General features: G+C 44.8%; 1 protein-coding gene across 1 annotated transcript in view; it reads right to left on the reverse strand.

Annotated features, from left to right (window-relative positions):
- Positions 1-23,566, reverse strand: part of ATP6V1H (ATPase H+ transporting V1 subunit H) — a 187,760-nt gene that overhangs the window by 31,339 nt on the left and 132,855 nt on the right. Inside the window, exon 11 of the mRNA XM_085634598.1 lies at positions 20,391-20,516. Coding sequence (XP_085490724.1) covers positions 20,391-20,516 — 126 coding nt within the window. The remainder of the gene's footprint in view (positions 1-20,390; positions 20,517-23,566) is intronic.

The following is a 23,566-nucleotide window of genomic DNA, read 5'->3' on the forward strand; positions in this document are numbered from 1 at the left end:
ATCTGAATGCCTTCTTGATGGAATCAAAGTAAAAAAACTGAAAGTATTTCCAACTGAGGAGACTGCAGTAAATGAGGACATTAGGAAACTTCATAACAAATAAATCTCCCAAGACGGCCACCAGAGACAAAAGAGCCCAAATGTAGCCCAAATATGACCCTGATGTAGCCCACATGTAGCCCAATGACAGATGTGTGCAAAACACTTATTTTTTGTGTATTTGCAGTTTTATATACTGCAGACTTGTCAGGTATCGGAGTGCTTTACATGATCATTGGTTACATCGCACAAGATCAAATTAATTTTGGTTGTAGACATGGGGAGATTAAGTGATTTGACCCCAATCACAGAATGTTGTGCTGAAGCAGAAACTCCAACCTGGTTCCCCAGTTGGAAAGTCTGCAGCTCTGGAAGTAACACCACATCCTCTCCCCTAAGTGCAACATTTAATCAAGTGGTCAACTGGATAAAAAAAACAAAGATTACAAATAATTTAAAAGTTCTTTGTCGCCATTTGAAAACTCAGAAAATATGTCCTCATTTGCTTTTTAGAACACGAACCATAATTTTGATGCAAATAAGACCCTCTAATATATGTAATTTCGAAAGGAAATGCTCTAGGTATTACAGTTTTGATTACATCAAGATGACAACAGGCGTTCCACACTTTTGTAATAAATATAGAATGTTAGCAATCTAGTTGTTCATTGGGATACTGTTGAGAGGCAGAGGCCAGGGGCACGGACTCTTAAAATTGAAGGCAGGTAGGATGGTGCAGAGGCAACAATTTGACCACACTGGGCAGGCAGGAAGGGCAGTGGCAGCACAACAGACTATGGAGGGCAGTGGAAAGGGGGGCAGGGGCAACAAACCAACAATACAGGACTGGCAAGAGAGGCTGTGGCAATATAATAGACCATTGTGGGCAGAAGGAAGAGGCAGTGGTAGTACAACCATACATGCCAACAGACCCGTTTCTGCCAGAAACGTCCAATGTTTTTAAGCTCAAATGGGGTTTTTTGATCTGTCACCTGTCTACAATCTCCTCTTTTTCAATGTAACTCAAAGGGGAAAATCAATACCCCAGTTTTTTTCAAAATCTCCCTCTTACCAAGTTCAAAATGTTCGCAAGTATGGTACATTGGATCATGGTAGGCAGGAGGAATTGGGGTGGGGACATGGACTCGGATAACAGAGGACAGGAGGGACATGGAGAGGTGCACCAAACTGACCCTACAGGGCAGGCATCAGGGTTTGCAGGAGCACAATACACCACAAAGGGCATGTGGGACGGGAGTGCAGCACAACAATCCATAGAAAGCAATAGGGAGGGGACAGGACCATGAACATTGATAACGGAGAACAGAGGGGAAAGAGGCAATGGTAGCTAGCTGACCATAATGGACAGACAGGAGAGAAAGCTGCAGCATAACAGACCATAAAGGGCAGGCAGAACGGATCAGGGGCATTACAATGGAACAGACAAGCCAGGAGGGAGGGAATAGGAGTCTGCACATGGAAACAGAGGGCTGGAGGCAAGGGGGCAGGGCAGGATCATCAAGATGACCATGGAGGTCAGGTAGGATGGGCACTAGAAACAAGACACCATGGAGAGCAACAATGAGACTATGATGGCATACACACAGACCATGGAGGGAAGGTGAGAGGGGGTCAGGGGCAGCTAGCTGACCACACAGGGAAGGTGGGAGGGGCCATGGCAGCACAGAAGACCATGCATGGCAAGCGGGAGGGTTAGTGGCAGCACAATGGCTATGATGGGCAAGAAGGAGGGTGCAGGGGCATGCACAAAGGACCATGGAGGATAGAAGGGAGGGTCAGGACCTGGGCACAGACAAGAGAGTTCAGGGGAAGGGGCCTCACAACAGACCGCGCGGGGAAGGCAGGAGGAGCAGTTGCAGCACAACAGACCAGGGAGGGCTGAAGGGTGTGGCAGTAAAATGGATCATGGAGGACAGGAGGAAGGGGATAGGGGCATGGCATGTGGACAGGCAGGGTGGAGGTGGCAGGGACAGGGACAGGTTACAGTCATCTGACAATGCTAGGTAGGTGGGAGGGGAGTGGCAGCTCAACAGAACACTCAGAGTAGATAGGAGTGGCAGGTCCATAGAACATGGTGGGCAAAAAGGATGGAGCAGGGGCATGCACAAAGACATCGGAGGCCAGGGGGAAGGAGAATAGGGGCAGCAAGCTAAGCACAGAGGCTAAGCAGGAGGTCAATGATGGGCCATAGAATTGGGCAATGGAGGGCAGGAGGAGTGGACTGGTACATCATGCTAAATGGAGGGCAGTGGCAGCACATCAGACCATGCATGGGAGGAGGCTAGTCCATGGATTCAGACAACAGAGGATAGGGAGGAGGTGGATGGGGCAGCAAGCTAACTGTTCAGAGAAGGTGGGTATTAGGAACTTTATTGTTTTTAAAATGTGTGTCTGACTACTTAAAATATGAACAAGTATGCAGCATAATCTCACTTTTATTCAGGAAGAAGAGGACGTTTGTGACTGACTCCGGGCTCACTTGGCAGAAACACCCCCTGACCCTACACCTCCCATCGCAAAATGTAATGCCCGTGAAAAGGGTAGCTGGACGCAGTGTTAAATAGAACAAAGTCCTGAGAGCACGATTGAAAATGAAAACTAGATGTAGTATATGGTATAAACTATGCGCCAAAAAGTGTGATATGATGAACCGGGGCGTGAAATATAATATGCAATACATTGTGCGCAATGACAGATTCATTGGAGAGCGCGACATAGCACAGGCACTAGCGCGTGCTATGCGATATGCGCCTTGGAGTGTAATATGCACAGGGCAGTGTTGTGTAACCAAACTAGCCTCTAAAGTTGTAATATAAAATATGTGCTGGAGAGTGTAACGTTGCATATGCACTGTGACAAAGATATGGATCCCAGATTGTAATATGTATGGCATAGCGCTGTGCGTTATAACATACACATCGAGGAAGGCACATTAGATGGAGCAATATAACCCGTGTGAATACAAGTGTGGCATGACATTCACGGGGTGGTGTTACAGTGCACATGGGCTAGAGAGTGTCATAGCATACACACTAGCTGGTGGAATAAAACACAGAGGTGTGTGGCACTGGGCGGGCACTGGTGGGTGTAACACAGCATTGGCCTCAGCCAGGAGCACGCTGTGACTCTCAAGTGAGGTTCGTCTCCATCCAGAGAGTAAAATAAAAAGTATTACACATCCAGCGGTGGATGTGTGTTTTATTAACCGTGAGGGGGTTTCTTGCATAGTTTGGTCGAATTTTTGTCGAATCCCCTTTGAATGGCTTGGTGTGCGTGTGTATTAATTGTGCCCGTCAATAGCTACCCATGTTTGTATATATAAACAACAAGGGTGTCTACTTGGAGAGTACCCACCGGCGGGGGCGCCGGGATTAGGCACGGTAGGGCGTCAGACACGTCAGAGCTTCACTAGCGGTGTAAATACATTCCACGTGGATTCATTGTATGCAGAGTCGCCTTTTAATGAATATCACGCAAATCGTCATGGTGATAGGTACATACGGTTTTTCCAGCATGTCCTAGGTGTTTCTATAAATATTTTTTTTTTTATAAATAATAAAAAACAAAGGCCGGCCCCGGGGAATGGGGTCCCCGGGGCCATAAGAGGCCTGAGGAGGGGGGGCAACGCAGCCCCCCTACTAAAGAATTAAAAAAAAAAAAAAAGGCCTTGGGAGGGCCAAATTTACTTTTCTTTCCAACAAAAAAAAATTAGGGTGCAGGCCCTGGGGCATGGGGACCCCAGGGCCAATAAATTAGAAAAAGAAGGGGGCCACACAGCCCTCCATCTTAAAGAAATAAAATAAATAAATAAAAGACCGGCAATGCGCCGGAGGCCACGACCCCTCCTTGCAGCCCCCTGGCCAGTTGTAAGTTAGGGAATTAATTCCCCTTCAATACCGAGGGTCCCTGAGGGCCAACTAGCCCAACAGGTATCTCCAGTATGCGCCAGGGACCTGCGTTGCAGACAGGTGTTCTGAGGCCACGTCCCTTTTTACACCTCTATGTAACACAGCTCAGTGGCGCTTACTGGAGCTACCTAGTGGGCTAGTTGGACCCTAGGGACCCTCCGGATTCAAATGAACTTAATCTCCCAACTAAAAATGGCCACAGTGCGTGTTTACACAGTGGGGAAGGGAGGGGACGGGGCCTGAGGTGACTTGTGCAAACACGCCCTGTGACACGTTTTAAGAGGTAGTTTTAATCCCCTGCCCTAATATATACTAGGGGCTTAGAGAGGAGGTCATGCTAATCACAGGAGGACCCCAACGCATAGTGTTCCCTACTGTATGTAGGTGTTTTCACTGTATTCTGAGTGTCTTTCAACATAGCACTGGCTCTAGGACTGGTTAGTCAGACTCAGTTACCACCAGTATCCGTCTAAAAAAGTTGAGGGTACAGGATGATTTTGCAACAAGTCTTCTTTCTGCTCTTCTGTTTGTTCTTTCTGCACGTTATCCTTCTACCTGCACTTTTCTTCGTCTTTGAGGACTTCTGTTGCTTCTTTCTGCATTTCTTTTTTTTCTTTCTGTGCGTTTTTTCTTCTTTCTTCACATGTCCTATCTCTGTAGGCATAGTTAGAAATTAGCATTTAAAAAACCTTTGAAATTCACTGAAAAAACCATAGGTTTCAGTGGCGTTATAGTTAGCTGGACTTTTCACTCGTACAAAACCATTGAAATTCCCCCGTTATAGTTAGTTCAGCTAACTATAACTTGAGCGCCCGCAATGCACTGCTGATGACATCACATATTACATCACTCATGACATGGTCAGTGACATCACTCATGACATCACTGATGACATCATCCTTGTGATGGAGTGGCAGACCTCCTCTCCCCCTAATATAACCTTTGATACACACATTCAAAAATAGAAACAAAAATGTTCAAAACAATGGACATACAAATACCAGTTACAACAAACTATTCAGTAATTCTAAGATCCACATACACATCCACTCATTCACCAACAGTCCTATACAGTCACTCATACATGTACTCAATCATATGTACTCATACACCTATACATCCTGTTACACAAAGCCACTCATCCATAGAGTTACTCACACACATAGTCACTCATGCTAATAAAGAATCAAACATCCATTTACTTGCATATACAGTTATACCACAATTACTTCTACAGAAACTTACACATACTTAGTCTTTTAAACAATCACTTATAGAAACACATACTTATTCATACAGGAACTCTTCCAATTTCTCACTCTCACATATATTCACTTATATACACCAATAGTCACATATACTAGTTTAAAACATATGTAGTTACTCATAAAGACACTATTCAGACAGTCATTCACTCACTAACACACCCATGCACACACTCATCCACCCATACAGTCCTGCACACATGCTGTCTTCAACACATACAAACAGTAAGTCACTCATTCATGCACCTATGCACTACGTAATACCCCCCACCAAACCATACAGACACTCATACTGATACTCAAAAAACCAACTAATAACCTATATAGACACTCATGTAGCTACTCACCAACCCATGCAGCCACTTATACACAAAGTGAGAGACTGATACAGATATTTACATATTTAAACATTACTCACTAAGCCATGTATTCACTAAGATACACTTAATCAGTCAGTTATACAATCAATTTTTCAAAAACAAATCATCCATTTAGACACTTATATACCCATTTATTCTTCCATCGACCTTGAGATATACATATATAAAACATATTTAATTTTCAGAAAAACACACATTCACTGGATGATGTCATCAGTGATGTCATTTGAGATGTCATCAGTGATGTCATGAGTGATGTCACTGACCATGTCATGGTTGATGCAATATGTGACGTCATCAGCAGTGCATTGCGGGCGCGCGAGTTATAGTTAGCTGAACTAACTATAACGGGGGAATTTCAATGGTTTTGTACGAGTGAAAAGTCCAGCTATCTAGAACGCCCATGAAACCTATGTTTTTTTCAGGGAATATAAATAAAAATATAAATGCATGCATACATATGCATGTTATGTACATGAAAGTTTGTAAAACACTAATAAAAACAAAGCTAAAAAGCCACCTAATTACACACAGAATTGCTTTAACTTAAACGAGGGCGAGACCTATTGCATTTTCAAGGCTGGTTTACTTTGGTTCCATCAAGAAGGCATTCAGATGTGGCACACATTTGCCATAAATTCTGAATGTTAGCACTCTAGTTGCTCATTAGATCACTGTAGTAAAGCTATTGTTCAACAGGGAAGTCTGCTGCTGGTATTGAAAGTGCATGTTTCAGTCTGCATGTCAGAATTTTTTTATGAAATAGAAGAGGATTTGAGAAGTCAAAATGTGCCCTCATTTTTCTTTCTGCAGTACTAATCATACTTTCTATGGCAAAATGAACCCCCTCATTTTGTTCCTTTTTAAATTAAATGTTTTAAGAGTTACCACTTTATTCCAATCAAGATGGCTTCAAGTGTGCCATACTTATTCATAAGTAGGACTGTTGGCGCTCTAGTTGTTCTTTAGAACACTCTGGGAAGCTGCAGTAGACCACAAAGGAATCAACTGACGGTCTCTGCCCTTGTTGGATATACATGTTTTACTGAGAATGTCAGACTTCATTCTCACATGACTGAGAAAGACAATGTGAATTTCGTTTCGTTTAAACTTTATTTCGGCAATATAGCCTTAAAAGCAGAATACAGGAAATAAATAACAATCACATTTTTATATACATAACCATAATCCAGCATTTAATTGAGTTCCGTATAGCGGGGCGAGTAAATCATTAGAATATAACATATACAGAAGCTTTATCGCATTTAAGATCATAAATACAATTATTAATTTAGCTAAAATCCAGACACTAAAATATATTAAAATTATGAGGATCAATGCTACTGAATTTCTATACAGGATAAGGCTAGACGGCAGTATGCAGTCTAACATTCACAATTTATAACCAGACCGTTTCCTAAGAAGGTACACATTGAATAAAAAACTACTTGTACCAAATACCACAAGTTGCGAGGTATTAGACTTAATTATGCGCTCTGCCTCTTTATAGGATCTAACCCCCATATTTTTTACATAGAGGTTTGATCCAACGGTCTCTCGGTTTTTTATAGGCTGGGCAAAAGAAGAAGAGTAGATGGACATAGTCTTCTTTTGCCCCCAGAGCGCAGAGAGTGCATAAGTCAGTACCGTTTTTCGCTCCCCACCTACATGTGGTTGCAGAGGTCTGTAAGATCCCATATCTAAATTGCAAGTACAGTGTTTTTGCTAAAGGTGGGCCTATCTCATCCATAAATTGCTCAAAGGAAGGGATATCTTTTATGTTCAGAAATTTCTCGGTCATTGGGCCAATCGAAGAGCTATATAGTACGTCAAAATTGACATAAGACCAAAATGAGTCCTTTACTAGTTTTTTAGAGGAACAAGTCATATTTTGAGGAGCGTCCCATAGGTGTGAGAGCCCTAACTTTTCGTACCACTTAAAGATGTGTTTTAACCACGGTATTTTCATATATCCATCAAGCTGGAGTATTTCAATCAAACCACTCTTGTAGTCACCCAACTCCGAGGTTGTCCATAACCTAACCCAATCCAACATGGGTCTTAGTATGGCTTGATAATCAGTCCTCTTTAAATTAATATCAAGGAACACAGGTACTAAGGGGGTTCTGGTCGGAATTTTAAGCAGCCTACGTATAAAATGGTTTTCAACCTTATCAAAGTTGTTTTTACAGCTGCATCCCCAGAGCTCGGCTCCATAGAGGGCCGCCGATTGGGCCTTCGCTTTAAAAACCTCAATTGCCGGCGTAATTGCTTTAGAGTGGCTTGCACCGTGCACTTTTAGTATGGGCAATGAGTTCTGCTTAAAAGGTCAGATTGCTCTTTTCCAACTGGCCTTTCCATGTAAGATTATTGTCCACCATCAATCCCAAATAGTTAAAACTATCCACATGTTCCAATTTTTGCTTTTCTAAGAACAGATTTTTCCTAAATGACTTTTCGGGTTTGATGGACATATATTTAGTTTTAGTTGGGTTTATTTCAAGGCCCTTCTCCACACAATAGCTTTGGAAAGAATCCACCAGTTTTTGCAAACCCCTCGGAGTCTGTGAAATAAGAATGGTATCATCAGCGAACAAGAAGGATGTAATCGCCTCACCACCTAGCTTTGGGGAGTCGTGGTCACTATTACTTAAATAGCTGGGAATATCATTAACATACAGCGAGAAGAGTGTGGGTGCTAACACACACCCTTGTCGCACACCACGTTCCACAGATATGGGCCTTGAGATTTCTCCACCCTTTCCCCATCTAATATTTGCAAAATTCCCTGTGTGTAGTTTAATAAGTTCCTTGAGAAGCTCGCCCGGAACCGCCATATACTTAAGTGTGTTCCACAACAAATTGCGAGGGACAAGGTCGAAGGCGGCTCTCAAATCAACAAATGCTACATACAGGCTACCCTTCCTTATGTTTATGTATTTCCAACAGATGCACAAACCTAAACACCTGATCAACCGTACTCGTTTTAGATCTGAATCCTGCTTGGAATTTAGTTAAAACCTTCATGTCCTCAATCCAATCTAAAAGTCTATTTAAAATATGTCTGGCGAAACTTTTTTGTAAAATATCAATTAAACTTATTGGGCGATAATTGCTCGGATCATAGCGATCACCTTTTTTAAAAATAGTTATGATTTCCACCCCTTTCCAAGATTCGGGGATTGGAGTTCCTACCACTATTGAATTACATAGAAAGTTTATGTACGGCCCCCACACTTCTTCATCGTGCTTTAGAAGATCACCGGGAATCTTATCAAGACCAGGAGCTTTACCCATTTTAACAGCCTGTAATGCCTGAATGTTTACATCTAGACTAAATCGTAAGGGAACAGTACTCTGTTCTGGGGTAATCTCTGGATCCCCTGAGATTAATCCCTCCTTATCGTTAGAATAGAGCTTAGAAAAGTGATCACACCAAGTTTTCTCATCTAAGTAGATATCCTTTGGTGATCTGCCTTTTTTGTTTCCCTTTGCAATTAGATTCCAGAATGTACTCTGGTCTCTTGACTTGGCCGCACTTAGGAGATCATCCCAGAATCTACCATCCCAGTCTTTTTTTGCTTTAACCATGGTTTTATTGTATACCTGTCTACCATTTTTTATGTCCAGTTGATTTTTGGATTTTACTGCCTGTATCAACCTGGACTTTGCTATCCGACACTCTTTATTATACCATGGGTTCGTTTGTTCATGTTGGTTCCCTTTTAAGTTTGCACCCTTAATGTATAATTTACTTAAAAAGGGAGATAGCGCATCTACCAAATTGGTATGGAGATCTAGGACTTCCTTAGAGCCCATTGTGGGCTTCTGCGAGGCTTCAACAGTGTCAGAAAATGTGGTATAAATGTCTTGTAATGATTATTCTTTCCCCAGAATAAATGGCCATCTTAGAGCACGCCTATTATTCGCTATCTGCGGCTCCTCATCAATAGTATTTCATAATGCTTCTCCAGCTAGTCTAGATGAAAAGGGCTGGGGATCTAGCCATAATTGAAGTGGGAGATGGTCACTCTCTGACCTAAGATCTATCTTAAAATCAATAATTAAATACCATAAGCACATTGAGACCAAAACAAAATCTATGTGTGATCTACAATTGCCTTTCGAAAAGGTTGGGGCCGGAGGTCTGTCAGATCTAAAACGACCATTGCATGCCCTCAGATCATGAGACACAGTCAACTGTAGAATCTGGATAGCAGCTACAGTATTTTTGACTGACCCCATAGACTCTAAAGGCATAATTCCGTTGGCAACATCTTGTTCGCCAAATATAGTTTCCAACCCCAAAACAGGTTCGAACTTACAATTAAAATCCCCGCCAATAACTACATGGGCAGTAGTGCCCAGTGAGTCTAAAAAGGAATCCAGGAGTTCTACCACCTTGGATTCCTTATTTGCTGGGTACGGTCTATTATATATATTTATTGAATACATAATTACATTCCCCCTTGTCACAATTTTTAGGCCTAAAATATCCAGAGAGGGAATAGACAATCGGGTAACAACTCTATCCAAATTAATTTTCACCCATGTGACCAATCCCCCTGATGCTCTACCTCTTACTGAAGGAGTTGCGTTCAGGCTAAATGATTTATACCCTAACATATGGGGGGTTTCTGTAGCCCAAGTCTCCTGTAGAAGAATAAAATCATAATCTTCTATATAAGAGCACCATACCACGTCTTTTAAGTTCCTAGCTAACCCTGCAATATTCCAGGATATCAATCTTGTGCTTAGGTTATTTTCTACATTAGGTAGGGGTATAGCTGATAGTGTATCGACCATGGATGTAAATGGAGTATTTAATACTTCAATTTGAATATTCTCTTTCTTTTCCACTATATTCTTAATAAGACCTTGGTTAATTATAATTTCCCTACGTACTTCGACCACCCTGTCACCCTCTCCCAGATTGATCTTATATGATCCACCACTATATGGCAACTCATCTAGGACCATAATTTTAGAAGTTGAATCCTTTAAAAAGTTAAGAATAACTTCTTCATTATTCGATGATTGACCTTGTACCTGGGTTTCTAAGGATATCTCTGCAATTGAATTCCCATCCTGTGCGAGTCAGTCATTTTGGTCCAGTGTGCTCAGTGCCTGATATCTATTTTTAGTGGAGATTTGAAAAACTGGGCATCTAGTGGTGTTTTGATTCCCTTTCGTGATAGTCCTAAATTGACATGTTTTATCTAGGGGACTATAAAAATAACCCAGCGGGTGTACAGTCACATCATTTTCCCCTGGAACAAGGGAGGCTGCTCTAAGTAGAACAGTCATAACATGTTGAGGGTGTCTAAAGTTTATAATCACACAATCCCCCTTACATTTTTTCCTTGAATTACCAATCCAGGGAACCAGTCTGGTTGACAATATTTGATCAGAAAATTAGAAGGGAATCCACAATTTTTATTCAGCCACGCAATTGTTTTCCTTTTTAAAGAGTCGTGTGATTCCTCCCGGAAATTACATACCATGTGGTCTACTGGGGGCACATTTAAAAGAACAATAACGTAAGGTTCGCAGTCAGGAGGAAGGTCAGTGTGTCGTATACTTCCCTCTTCAACACTATGCCTCCCAGCTCTAGATGTATTTTCTTTTGTCTGAGTAACACCATTAACCATACAAGTTAACACCTTTAGCTCAGGGTTATGATTAAGGAATTTCTCTCCCCCTGGCGCATTAGCCGTTACAGTGGAACCTGAATGGACCAATGGCTCTAGTGATTTATTACTCTGTTCCTTATCTATTTTAAATTAGGAGGTCACTTAACCTTGAAACTTCAGCAGTTAGAAAATTAATTTTATCCACTAAAGGTTTAACAGTGTTGTTTAATTTTTCTTCAAACATCTTGGCTATTTGTTTAAAGAAACTAAGCTCATATCATCACTGTTCGACTGAATCTCCTTAGTTTTTTTGGTTCTTTTCTGTCCTACTTCCAGTGTTGACTTAAGATGTACATTCCCATCCTTATTCTGAGTGTTCCTGCATTTCCTTACTACTCTCTTAACAGGGGAATGTGGTTTTACTATCCCACCAGGGGCAATTAGTGGGTCCTGGCCGAAATCATTTTGTGTCACATCTACAGTTACTACACTCTCCTCCATTGAGGGATCAATACTAAAGGGTTCAACCATAGAAGCACTACTACTATCATCTGGAAATGGGAGTATGGATTCTGGGAGGGTTTCTCTACCCAGCGATTTCCTTCTGTCGTTATTAATCTTGCTCACCATTTTGACCAGATAATTATCCATGGTCGATTTGGTTTTGGCCAGAATAGACAAGGTAAATTATAATAAGGATAACCTTCTAAATGTGAGCAGAGGTGCCTGTGGATTTAGCAGACAGTAATGGCTAAATCTCTCTTGATATCTATACGAAATGTTACTTACACTATGCCTATCTTATAACACATTACAATAAGGCGCACTTACAATAATATTAAAAACACTAACAGGCAAACAGTGGTTTACGGCAGCGATATGATAGCCTTACAAACGGGCTTAGTGGGATGTCCCGACCCGACCTCTTCCGGCCCCCTAACGGCCACACAACGGCCCGCCCTTTGCCCGGGCTTAGCCCGGCGCCGCCCGCGCGCGTCCCGCGACGCGGAGGGAGCCGTTTGATTTTCGCGCCTCCGGGCGCGGAAGTGCTGCCGGATGGGGGCGGAGTCACTTAGAATCCTGGGAGCCGTGGTCCTGTACTCCCAACGTGTGACGGCAAGTCTGCAGCAGCAGCGGCGGTAAAATAAAACAGCGACCGCCCCAGCACAAGGAAGAGAGCGTCCGTCCCCTCAAACTCCCCAGCGGTATCCAGGTAAGGAGCCTGCCACTCGTGGAAATGTTCTCCAAAGTCTAAATGTGAATTTACAGAAAATATGCTCTCAGTTTAGCTTATAGATCACCTTCCAAACCTCTGTGGGAAAAGCATGAGAAAATAGTTCTCTCAAACATCATTATGATATCCCAGCAGAAGGCTTTTTCACATGGTAAAATCACCTTAGAACACACCACAATTCCTAAAATGAGTAAGGTACCATCAACAAATGATTTATATTGCAACTAAAGTCTTAAAACCTTCTATGGACTGCAATGCTTTTTAATGAGGTGCTATCACGTATATTGGTCCCAAGATGGCTGCCAACACCTCTTGGATGAAGTGCTGACAGCAAATCAGATCTCACTATGAGATGTGTGGTTAGGCTCCGCCCAGATATAACTATGATTTTACTTTTGATTCTCTCAGCAACTACTGAATGGATTTACACCATTTAATCAAAAGGCACGAGTGTGAACCAAGGGCTACCTCTTTGCCAAATTTGGTGTAATTCTGTTCAGCAGTTCGGGCTGCAGCTGCGATTAAAGGTTCCTATGGAAATTTGCATGAGGAAAACACGTTTTGGGACCCCCCCTTTTTTCTGGGCCCCCGCTTGATGAATCATCCCGAGACTTTCAGGATAGGAGCGGACCGGAGCGCCCCACCAGTTTTGAAAGTTTCCCGAAGATTCATCAACCGGCGCCAAAGTTATTCCAAATAGAATGTTGCGGATTTTCTAGGGATAATAGGTCCTAACTATAACTACCTACTGGCGCCTGCCATTAGGTAAAATATATATATATATATATATATATATATATATATTCTGTGGCTAGTAGTCCATCAAATAGAGTGTATACAATATATTCACAATATTCCAATATTGAAGGTTGGCTTATTAGCCATCATATGAATGTAAGAGTTAACCACCAGTTTCTAACTCTTACATTAATATTATGGCTAAAACCACAACTTTCATTGAACATACTCTCAGAACTTCACTACAGTTGATTTACAACCATGATTAGTAATTTTATCAGGCAGCAACTAATTATCCAGTGACCCTTTGGACGTCGCTTCCACAGAACATATTACTTGACCAAGCATCTTCCTTTTCAGTTAGGTAACGCTTAACAATAAGAATTTTTTCTATTTTATTTATCATAAACAAGCTTCCACAGAAGGCACTTAACATTTTTTTTATCAATGTATGGTTTTAACAATTATTAAACAGACATTGTATTACAAAAAAGAAACCAAAGAACTTCGACAGATGACAGTCAATCGCTGTGAAGGAATTAACAAAAGATAAAGTGCTTCTTCTGGCGTTGCTATGAAGTGTTTAGAAATAAATGGACAGATACATTTTCTCAGAAGACATAAAAAACCTGGGCCAAAAAATAAAACCGGATTCATATCTGGTTTCTTGGTACCACAACACTGACAACCGGGGTAAAGGATCGTCCCCTCCTTTTTAGTCCATGTATTATCGGCATTTGAACTCCACTTCATTCAAGAATCTCAGTACATAGGGACATAAATTAGCAAATATATTGTACTTGCGGGAACTCAGAGTAAATGTAGTTGAACCTACGTAGCAAAATGGGTCTCTCTCATGTTCTCTCAAATAGATCAAATGATCATCTTCAGCCCATAATTGAGTCGAACTCCAGAAGAAATTATTTTTACACCCCACCAAGCACTATTATTGGTTTAAATGTTGCGTCTGCCACAATGTGTAAGGAATATGCTACTTACCAGTATGCATCTGTTCTTGGCATGTAGAGCTGCAGAGTTGTACACTTAGCATAGGTCGCCATCTGGTGTTGGGCCCGGATGTTTGCAGTTTGTTTTTCTTCTTGGACAGTCTTTGGAAGTCACGAGTTTGGTGACTCCTCCTTCGGTCCGTACTGCGCATGGGCTTCGGCTCCATCCTCAGATTGTTTTTCGCCAACAGGGAAATGATGGAGCGTAGTAATAACAGTGAGAAACCCATGTGTTGTATCTAAATAAGATGTACTGGAACGGATACAGGTAGCCGGGGAGGCGGGTGGGCGTGTACAACTCTGCAGCTCTACATGCCAAGAACAGATGCATACTGGTAAGTAGCATATTCCGTTCGAGGCATATGAGCTGCAGATTGTACACTTAGCATAGATTACATAGCAGTACCCAACCTTAGCGGCGACCACCGGTATCCGTTGCAGCTGTTTGAAAAAGTGTCTTTAGTACAGCCTGGCCCACCCTAGCTTGCTGCTTGGAATGCACATCTACACAGTAGTGTTTTGTGAAGGTGTGCGGTGTAGACCATGTGGCTGCCTTGCAGATGTCATCTAAGGGTATATTCCCTAGAAAAGCCATAGAAGCCCCTAACTTTCTTGTAGAGTGGGCTTTAGGGGGAACAGATAATGTTCTCTTTGCCTTTTGATAGCAAATTTGTATGCATTTTACAATCCACCTAGCTATCCCTGATTTTGAAATGGGGTTGCCTTTATGTGGTGGAGAGAAGGAAACGAACAATTGTTTAGTCTTCCTGAAGGGTTGCGTTCTTTGTATGTAGTATAGTAACGCCCTTTTTACATCAAGCGTGTGTAAGGCCCTTTCTGCAACAGATTGGGGTTGCGAAAAGAAGACAGGTAATTCCACTGATTGATTGAGGTGGAAGGGGGAAATGACTTTGGGCAGAAACTTCGGATTTGTGCGAAGTATGACCTTGCTGTGATGCATTTGTATGTAGGGTTCCTGTATGGTGAACGCTTGTATTTCACCGACCCTTCTAAGGGAAGTGATAGCTACAAGGAAAGCTGTTTTCCAGGTGAGAAACTGTAGCTCCCATTTGTGCATTGGTTCGAAGGGCGGACCCATTAGACGTGTAAGAACTAAATTTAGATTCCATACAGGGGAAGGTGGTGCCCTGGGAGGAATTACTCGTTTAAGGCCTTCCATGAAGGCTTTAATAGCGGGCACTCTGAAGAGTGATAAATGCTGTCTGTTTTGTAGATAGGCAGCGATCGCTGCTAGGTGTAGGCGTATGGATGAATATGCCAGGTTACACCTGTGAAGATGGAGCAGATAGCATATGATGTGCTGTATGGATGCATCTAGAGGGTTGATTGTATTGTTACGGCAGTAAATTACAAATCTTTTCCACTTTGCGGCATAGCATGCTCTAGTGGTAGGACGTCTGGCTTCCATGATGATGTTCATGCAATCAGAGGGAAGGTTAAGGTATCCGAATTCTAGGATTTCAGGAGCCAGATCGCCAGGTTGAGCTGAGCTGGGTCCGGGTGCCTGATTTCTCCATGGTTCTGGGTTAGGAGGCATGGGGATAGATGCAGTTTTTGATGTGGTACCACTGACAGTTGTAGTAGCGTGGTGTACCACGGCTGCCTGGCCCACGTCGGAGCTACCAGAATGAGTGTGAGGGAGTGCTGTTGTAGCTTCCTGACCACTAATGGAATTAGTGGGAGAGGTGGAAAGGCGTATGCAAATTTGCCTGACCAGTTCATCCATATCGCATTGCCCTTGGACAATGGGTGTGGGTATCTGGCGGCGAAGCTTGGGCATTTTTTTGTTTTCGTGGGTGGCGAAGAGGTCTATCTGAGGATGCCCCCACTGTTGGAAGAATGGGTGAAGAACTTGTGGATGCAGTTCCCATTCGTGTAGTTGTTGTGTTTGTCTGCTGAGCAGATCTGCCATGGTGTTTTGTACGCCTGGAACGTGCTGTGCCAGGAGAAAGATGTTTTGGGGAATTGCCCATCTCCATATGCTCTGGGCTAAGCGGGAGAGCTGGGGAGAGTGTGTCCCCCCCTGTTTTTGTATATAATACATCGCAGTCATATTGTCTGTGCGAATGAGGACTGCTTTGCCCGAAATCTGTTTTTGGAAAGATTTTAGGGCTAGAAAGATCGCCAAGAGCTCCAGGTGGTTGATGTGGAGCGATTTTTGCTGTGGCGTCCATAGACCTTGCATGGTGAGGTGTAGGAGGTGCGCTCCCCAGCCGGAGAGCGATGCGTCCGCTGTTAGAATCACCTGAGGAACCGGGTCCAGGAACGGCCGCCCTTTGGAAAGGTTTGTGGTGTTCCACCACTGCAGAGAGTGATGTGTGCGGCCGTCCACCAACACCAGATCCGTCAGCTGACCCTGGGCCTGGTTCCACTGTTGTGCTAGGCACTCTTGAAGTGGACGCATGTGGAGTCTTGCATGGGGCACTATGAAGATGCAAGACGCCATCATTCCTATGAGCTTCATAAACACTCTTGCTGGAAGAGAGTGTTGAGGAAGGAATGTTTTGCGTAAGGCTTGAATGCTTGTGATTCTGGCTGAGTTTGGATAGGCAATACCCTTGGAGGTGTCTATAGTGGCCCCGAGATATTGCTTTGTGTGAGATGGTATGAGGTGGGACTTTTGGTAGTTCACCGTGAAGCCTAGCTGGTGGAGCAGTTGGATGGTGCTGTTTGTATGTTGCACACATTGGTCGTAGGACGCGGCTTTTATCAGCCAGTCGTCCAGGTAAGGGAAGACGTGAATGTGTTGACGTCTGAGGTGTGCTGCTACTACTGCTAGGCATTTGGTAAACACCCGTGGTGCGGTGGTGACCCCGAAGGGGAGAACCGTGAATTGGTAATGTTGCCCGTCCACCACGAACCTGAGGTATTTCCTGTGAGAGGGGTGTATTGGAATGTGAAAGTATGCGTCTTTCAGATCCAAGGTTGTGAGAAAGTCTCCCTGGCAGAGGAGTGGGAGGACTTGCTGTAGGGTGACCATGTGAAAATGGTCTGAATGTATGTAGGCATTTAGAGGCCGGAGGTCGAGAATGGGTCTGAGGGTCCCGTCTTTCTTTGGTATTAAGAAATATAGGGAGTAGACCCCTAGATTTTGTTGATTGACGGGGACCTGCTCTATAGCGTGTTTTTGGAGGAGTGAGAGTACCTCTTGTTTGAGCAGTGTGGAATGTTCTTGAGACATTGGACGGTGCCTTGGTGGGATATTGGGTGGGGTAGATGTTAGTTCGAGACAGTACCCTGACCGAATGATTTGGGTCACCCATTTGTCCGATGTTATGGACTCCCATACGTGGATAAAGTTTTGTAGTCTGCCCCCGACCGGAGTGGAATGGTCTGGGGGGAGCGGAGGGGAGTCATTGTGCGGGGGGGGTGGCAGAACGGGTGTTGTTGGTTTTGCCCCTGCCCTTATTGTTGTTACCCCTGTAACCACCTCTCGGATTGCCCTTTGAAAAGGTATTTTGAGGAGGGGACTTGTAGGAGGTAGAGGCGTTATCGGTGGAGGAGCCTCTGCCTGTGCCACGAAAGGACGAGCGTCGAAAGGAACGTTTGGAGGCTTGTGTTTGGAGTGCCCCCATAGACTTTGCTGTGTCTGTGTCTTTCTTCATCTTTTCGAGCGCTTCGTCTACCTTTGGCCCAAAGAGTGTTTCCTGGTCAAAGGGGTGATTGAGTATGGATGCCTGGACTTCAGGCTTGAACCCTGAGATCCTGAGCCAGGCGTGGCGGCGAAGCAGGACACTGGTATTTATGGCCCTAGAAGCAGTGTCGGCTGCATCGAGGGCACACTTAATGGAGGTGTTTGTAATTAGTTTACCCTCCTGTATCAGGTCATGAGCCTTGTGCTTGTATTTTTCTGGAAGGTGCTGCATAAGAGCCTCTAGTTCGTCATAGTGTGCTCTATCATATCGCGCAAGCAGTGCTTGTGTGTTTGCAATGCGCCACATGTTTGCAGCTTGGGAGGCGGTGCGTTTACCAGACGCGTCCAGAAGTTTAGATTCTTTGTCTGGCGGTGGGGCATCTCCTGAGGATTGGGAGTTAGCCCGCTTTCTAGCTGTGGAGACAACTAGGGAATCTAGGGGAGCAGGGCCCTTGATGTAAGCAGGGTCTGTGGGTGCCGCCTTATACTTCTTCTCTATTCTAGGGTTCAGTACTCTGGCTCTGACAGGGTCTTTGAACACCTCTGTAGCGTGCTTGGTGACACCCTTAAGCATGGGTAAAATGGAAGTGGATTTGTCTTGTATATCAAATGTATCCAGTAGGAAGTCTTCTTCTACTGGTTCACTGTGCATGTCCACCCCGTGGTAGTGTGCTGCTCTCTGCACTAAATGGTGAAACCCTAAGGAGTCCTCTGGAGGAGACGGTCTTGATGGGTATAGGTCGTCCTGAGGTACATTGGGTATATCAGGGTTATTGTAATCCTCCCATGGATCTGGGGTCCCTGGTGGAGTGGGATCCATTGGGGCGTCCGCCGGGTAATTGTCCGGATCCCCATCATCCGGATCTGGGGATGGGGTCGGATCGTAGTGAGGTACAGGTGGCGGAGACCTGTGAGGTGGAGGCGGTGGAGGAGGTGGAGGGGGTAGGGGAGGCGGTGGTGGGGAGGGCACTCTGAGGGGAGAAGTAGCAGAGTCCTTCCTTTTGGGTGGAGGAGGAGGAGCCGGAGCATCAAGGCGTCTTTTCTTGGTAGTTAAAGTCAAAAGCCCAGTCTTTGGATCTTTGGACAAAGTCTTTTGTAAAGGGTCTGGTGTAAACAGAGCCAATGGTGTCGAGTCGTCTGTCGGCACCGGTGATTTCGGAACCGGGGGTTTCGATGGTCTGTGTGCGCCATGCTTTTTTGAGGTCTCCGGGTGTTTCGGCGTCGAATGATGTTTCGGCGCCGGAGCGTCGGTGCCGACAGATTTGTGTTTGTGTTTGGTCGGCACCGAGTGTCCAGGCTTCGGCACCGGTGGTTTCGGAGTCGAGCTGGATTTTGCAGTCTTCGGTGCCGGATGCTGTTTTTCGGCACCGGGTGTTGGCTGGCTCGATCCCGAGCTGCCATGAGACTTTGGGAGCTTCGACACCGGGCCCGAAGGTGGGGTGATCGAAGTTTTGGTTTTGGTTTTGCCCAGGCCGGCAGGCGAGGGAGTAACCTGAGTCTCTTTGGTTTTCGGCGTGGGGGTGGGAGGGGGCATAGTACTCACGGCCCGCTGCGCTGGTGTAATGTCCTCCACGTCGGAGTCGTCGGCCTCGGAAGCGCTGACGACGTCTTCCTCCTGCTCGGTGTGTGTTTGCCCCGAAGCTTCGGCGTCGTCTCCGAAGATGTCCGGTGGAGCTGCAGAGGATGAGTGCGCTATGGTGCGTCGAGCTCTTCGATCTCGGATGGTCTTCTTCGATCGAAAAGACTTGCAGGCGGGGCAGTCTCTGGCCTCGTGTTCCGGAGAGAGGCAAAGGTTACACACCTGATGGAGGTCGGTGTGGGGAAATTTAGACCCACATTTTGGGCACTTTTTGAACGGAGTCCTTTCCATCGGCCGGGACCGGAGTCGCGGAGGGCCCGGAGGCCGGTGTCGATGTACGGGATGGAGAAAGTGCCGCTTCGAGAGATGAAGATGATGAAGGAACTCGAAGAATCGAGGATTTTCCGTCGAGGCTGGAACCGTAGAAGTTCGAAGCCGGAGCACGAAGTATCACATCCGAGCCCGATGGCGGAAAAAAACAATCTGAGGATGGAGCCGAAGCCCATGCGCAGTACGGACCGAAGGAGGAGTCACCAAACTCGTGACTTCCAAAGACTGTCCAAGAAGAAAAACAAACTGCAAACATCCGGGCCCAACACCAGATGGCGACCTATGCTAAGTGTACAATCTGCAGCTCATATGCCTCGAACATTCTATTATGAAATTAACACTGCATGATGTAACTGAAAATAGTACACACAGTCCCTCAATGAGTCTCAAATATAAAGTACAACTAATGCAAAAGAGTTTGCTTATGGTGTGTATTTTTGCTATAAAACTTCTTAAAGGATCTAGTGGTACTGACAGATGTGTAAGCCCATTTCATCCACAGTTAATAAGTATTTTAACAGTGAGGTAAAACAAAAATCCTAATTTTGTAGGCTCCAAGTAATGAAGCCAATCCTTAAAAGTTCATTAAAAAATTACTTACTTTAGAAGCTCGTAATTCTTTTCATTCAACCTTACAGCATTCTCTCGCCAAAATTTTTCTGATTTGTGCACCGGACTCCATTCTAACCTTCCAGACTTTAATTCAGAACTGTATTCATCAAATGAGCTAGGACGAAGAGCAGATGTGTTTCAATATACAAGTCAGAGTACAACAATAACAAATAAAAGGTAATAAAAAATATTCAGTACACAAGTTAGTTTCCTTTGGATACCCTAACTGCAGATTACTCACCTTTCAAATATGCCTAGGTGCCAGACTGGATTTAGGAGATTTTTCAGCACAACCCCAGCGTGCCTGTAGGTGGGGTAGTGAGGCCCACTGGGACGAGATTCCAAGAGTCGCATATTAGTGCCACCCATGCATGTTGACATCAGTTTCTTTCTTGACACAGTCTTCATCCTCAGATGCAAGCTCAAAGCAGCAATTATTTGTGTCAGTGTGCAGGTCTCTAATTTGGTTCCTTTTTAGATGGGGGAACAAAGGAGTCCATTAAGCAGAAAGGGAGGGTGCAAGGGTGTGAGGAAATTTGCAGTAAGATCCACCAGAAAGAAAATTACAGAAGGTAAGTAACTAGTTCTTCTGATTGATACTTCAAGCCGCATCCTTCCCACATTTAAAATACATACCAAACCAGGACTTACCCCGCTAGTGGGTATGTAAAATAATTCAGACCAGGAAATCCTGGAGTACAGATCGGGAAAAGTGCCCGTCTCGCTGGACCAGACTATACAGGAAGTAGTGCTTTATGAGCATGTGGAGAAACACCCACGTCACAGCCTTGCAAATTTCCATTACTGGCACATCGTGTGACAACATGGTGGTAGCTGCCTTTGATCTGGTGGAATGATCATGCAGGCCTTTTGGAGTTGCTTTTTGGCCAGCCCACAGCAGATCTTGATGCATAACAATCTATCGGGAGATGGTTCTCTTTTGTACCACTCTGCTTTCTTAGCTCCAGTGACACAGCCAAAATGCTGGTCATCCTGTCAGTATTCTCTGGTCTAATCAATATAGAAGCTGATGGTCCTCTTAGAGTCAAGATGATTGAGCCTCTCGTCCTCTTTGGAGAAATTGAGGCATAGCAATGAAGGTAGACAAGGTGATGAATTGCCTTATTTGGAAGGGCGTGACAACTTTGGAAAGGAACACCACTTTTGTCGGGAGGACTCATTTGTTCTGGAAGAAAGAGGTGTATGGTAGTACCACGAACAATGCCGGGAGTGGACTCACTCACCTTGCTGATGTTATGGCAATGAAGACTACCATCTTGATGTTTAGTTGGTGAAGAGGACAATTGCACATTTGTTCTTAGAGAGTTGCCATTAGGAAAGTTAGTAACAAATTAAGGTCCCACTGCAGCATCACAAATGGTGTTGGCGAAACCATGTGGATCAGCCGCTTCAATAAACGCATCACAACAGATGGCTTAAAGGATGGCTGATCAGGTATATGTAAGAAGGCCAAAAGGTAACCTTTCACCGTTGCCCCAGCAAGGCCTTACTGGGCTAAGGACTAATAAGACCGGAAAATATCACAAAATTGTGCATTCAGGGGCTGGATGTCTTGGAAGAAACACCAGACAAACTTCTCCTAGCGTTTTGAACAAACAGATGTAATAAATGGATGCGGACTGCTAGGGTGACACTGATCACTTCGGGGAGGGGTTGGGAGGGAAGACTAAAAGCCATGAACAGGTGCCGTACAATCACCATGTACGGAGGCACCGGTTATGCAGGCTCGGGTGTAAGACTCGGCCCTGCTCCTGAGATAGGTGGTCCTCTCAAACTGGCAGCAGTATGTGAATACAGGTGCCCTTGTCCAGAAGTTCCAGGTACCACATTCTCCTAGCTCACACCAAAGCCACTAGGATGACTTGGGCTCAGTCATCCACACCTTGGGCAGGAGGGAACTGCGGAAAGGCATACAGTAGTCGCAAACCCCAATGCTGGAGGAAGTGGTCTCCGAGGGCTGACTTCCCAGGGAACTCCAATGCACAAAGGTTTGGACACGGCACATTCTATGATGACACACAGATCGAGCTGGGGTTTTCCCTATTGCTGAAAGACACCCTATGCCACTTCTGAGTGTAATTGCCATTCGTCATCCACAAAGCAACAACAGTTGAGTTGGTCCGCCCTGCCTTTTAAAGATCCTGGGCAGTGCTGAGGAATAGAGGAGATGCCCTGAGGGTTCAGCCACTGCCAGGAGGTGCAGGACTGCCTGTCACAGGGCCCACACCACCCTGTATGTTGCAATACTACATGAATGTCACGTTGAGCATTAGAACCTGTACCTGTTCCCAGTTGATGGTCGGAAGGAACACCTTCAGTGCCCAGCTGATCTCTAGCAACTCCAGCAAATTGGAGGAGACCCTCGGCCAAAAAACAGAATCTTCTGATCTCGTCCTCTCCCAGATCTCCCAAATCCAGCAACAATGCATCCTTCACGACCATCAGCTCTGGGTGGGGTAGTGAAAGATATCTGCCTTCGGGCCAGTTGCAGTCGAGTAGACACCACTGCAGATCTTTTGTAGTCTCCTTTGACAGCTGGATGAAATCTGGCAAGTTGCCTTGGTGCTGAGCCCACTAAGACTTCATATCCAACTGCAGAGTCTGCATGTGCCACCTAGAGTGGTCCACTTGAAGGATGCAGTAGACCAAGAGACCTAGAAGCTTCAGAGCTGCGGTCACAGAGACCCGGTAAAGGGTTGAAGCATCAGGATTCTAGCCCGAATGTCCCAGACTTGTTGAGGCAGAGCTCAGAAGTGCACTATGTCCATGGTAACTCAAATGAAGGGGAGCCATTGTGAAGGCGTCAGGTGTGACACCGGCACATCGATGGAAATTCCAAACTATATCAACAGGTAAGTCTTCATCTGGAGGTGGTCCAAGACTGATTGTGGTGAGCCTGCATTGATCAGCCAATAGTCTAGGTAGGGGATGACCATACAACTGACCCTGTGACCACCACCATCATCTTCGTCAACATCCAAGGGACGTTAGGGAGACTGAAAGTGAGCACAGCAAACTGAAAATGCTCACAGTCCACCATGAACCGCAAGTAAGGCCTTTGGGTCTGCAAGACGGGAACATGGAAAGAAGTATCCTCTAGGTCTACTGCTATCATCCAAAGCAGATAGAACCTAGGCCAGCATA

This window comes from Triturus cristatus, chromosome 11, assembly GCF_964204655.1.
Source record: "Triturus cristatus chromosome 11, aTriCri1.1, whole genome shotgun sequence".
NCBI classification, from domain to species: domain Eukaryota; kingdom Metazoa; phylum Chordata; class Amphibia; order Caudata; family Salamandridae; genus Triturus; species Triturus cristatus.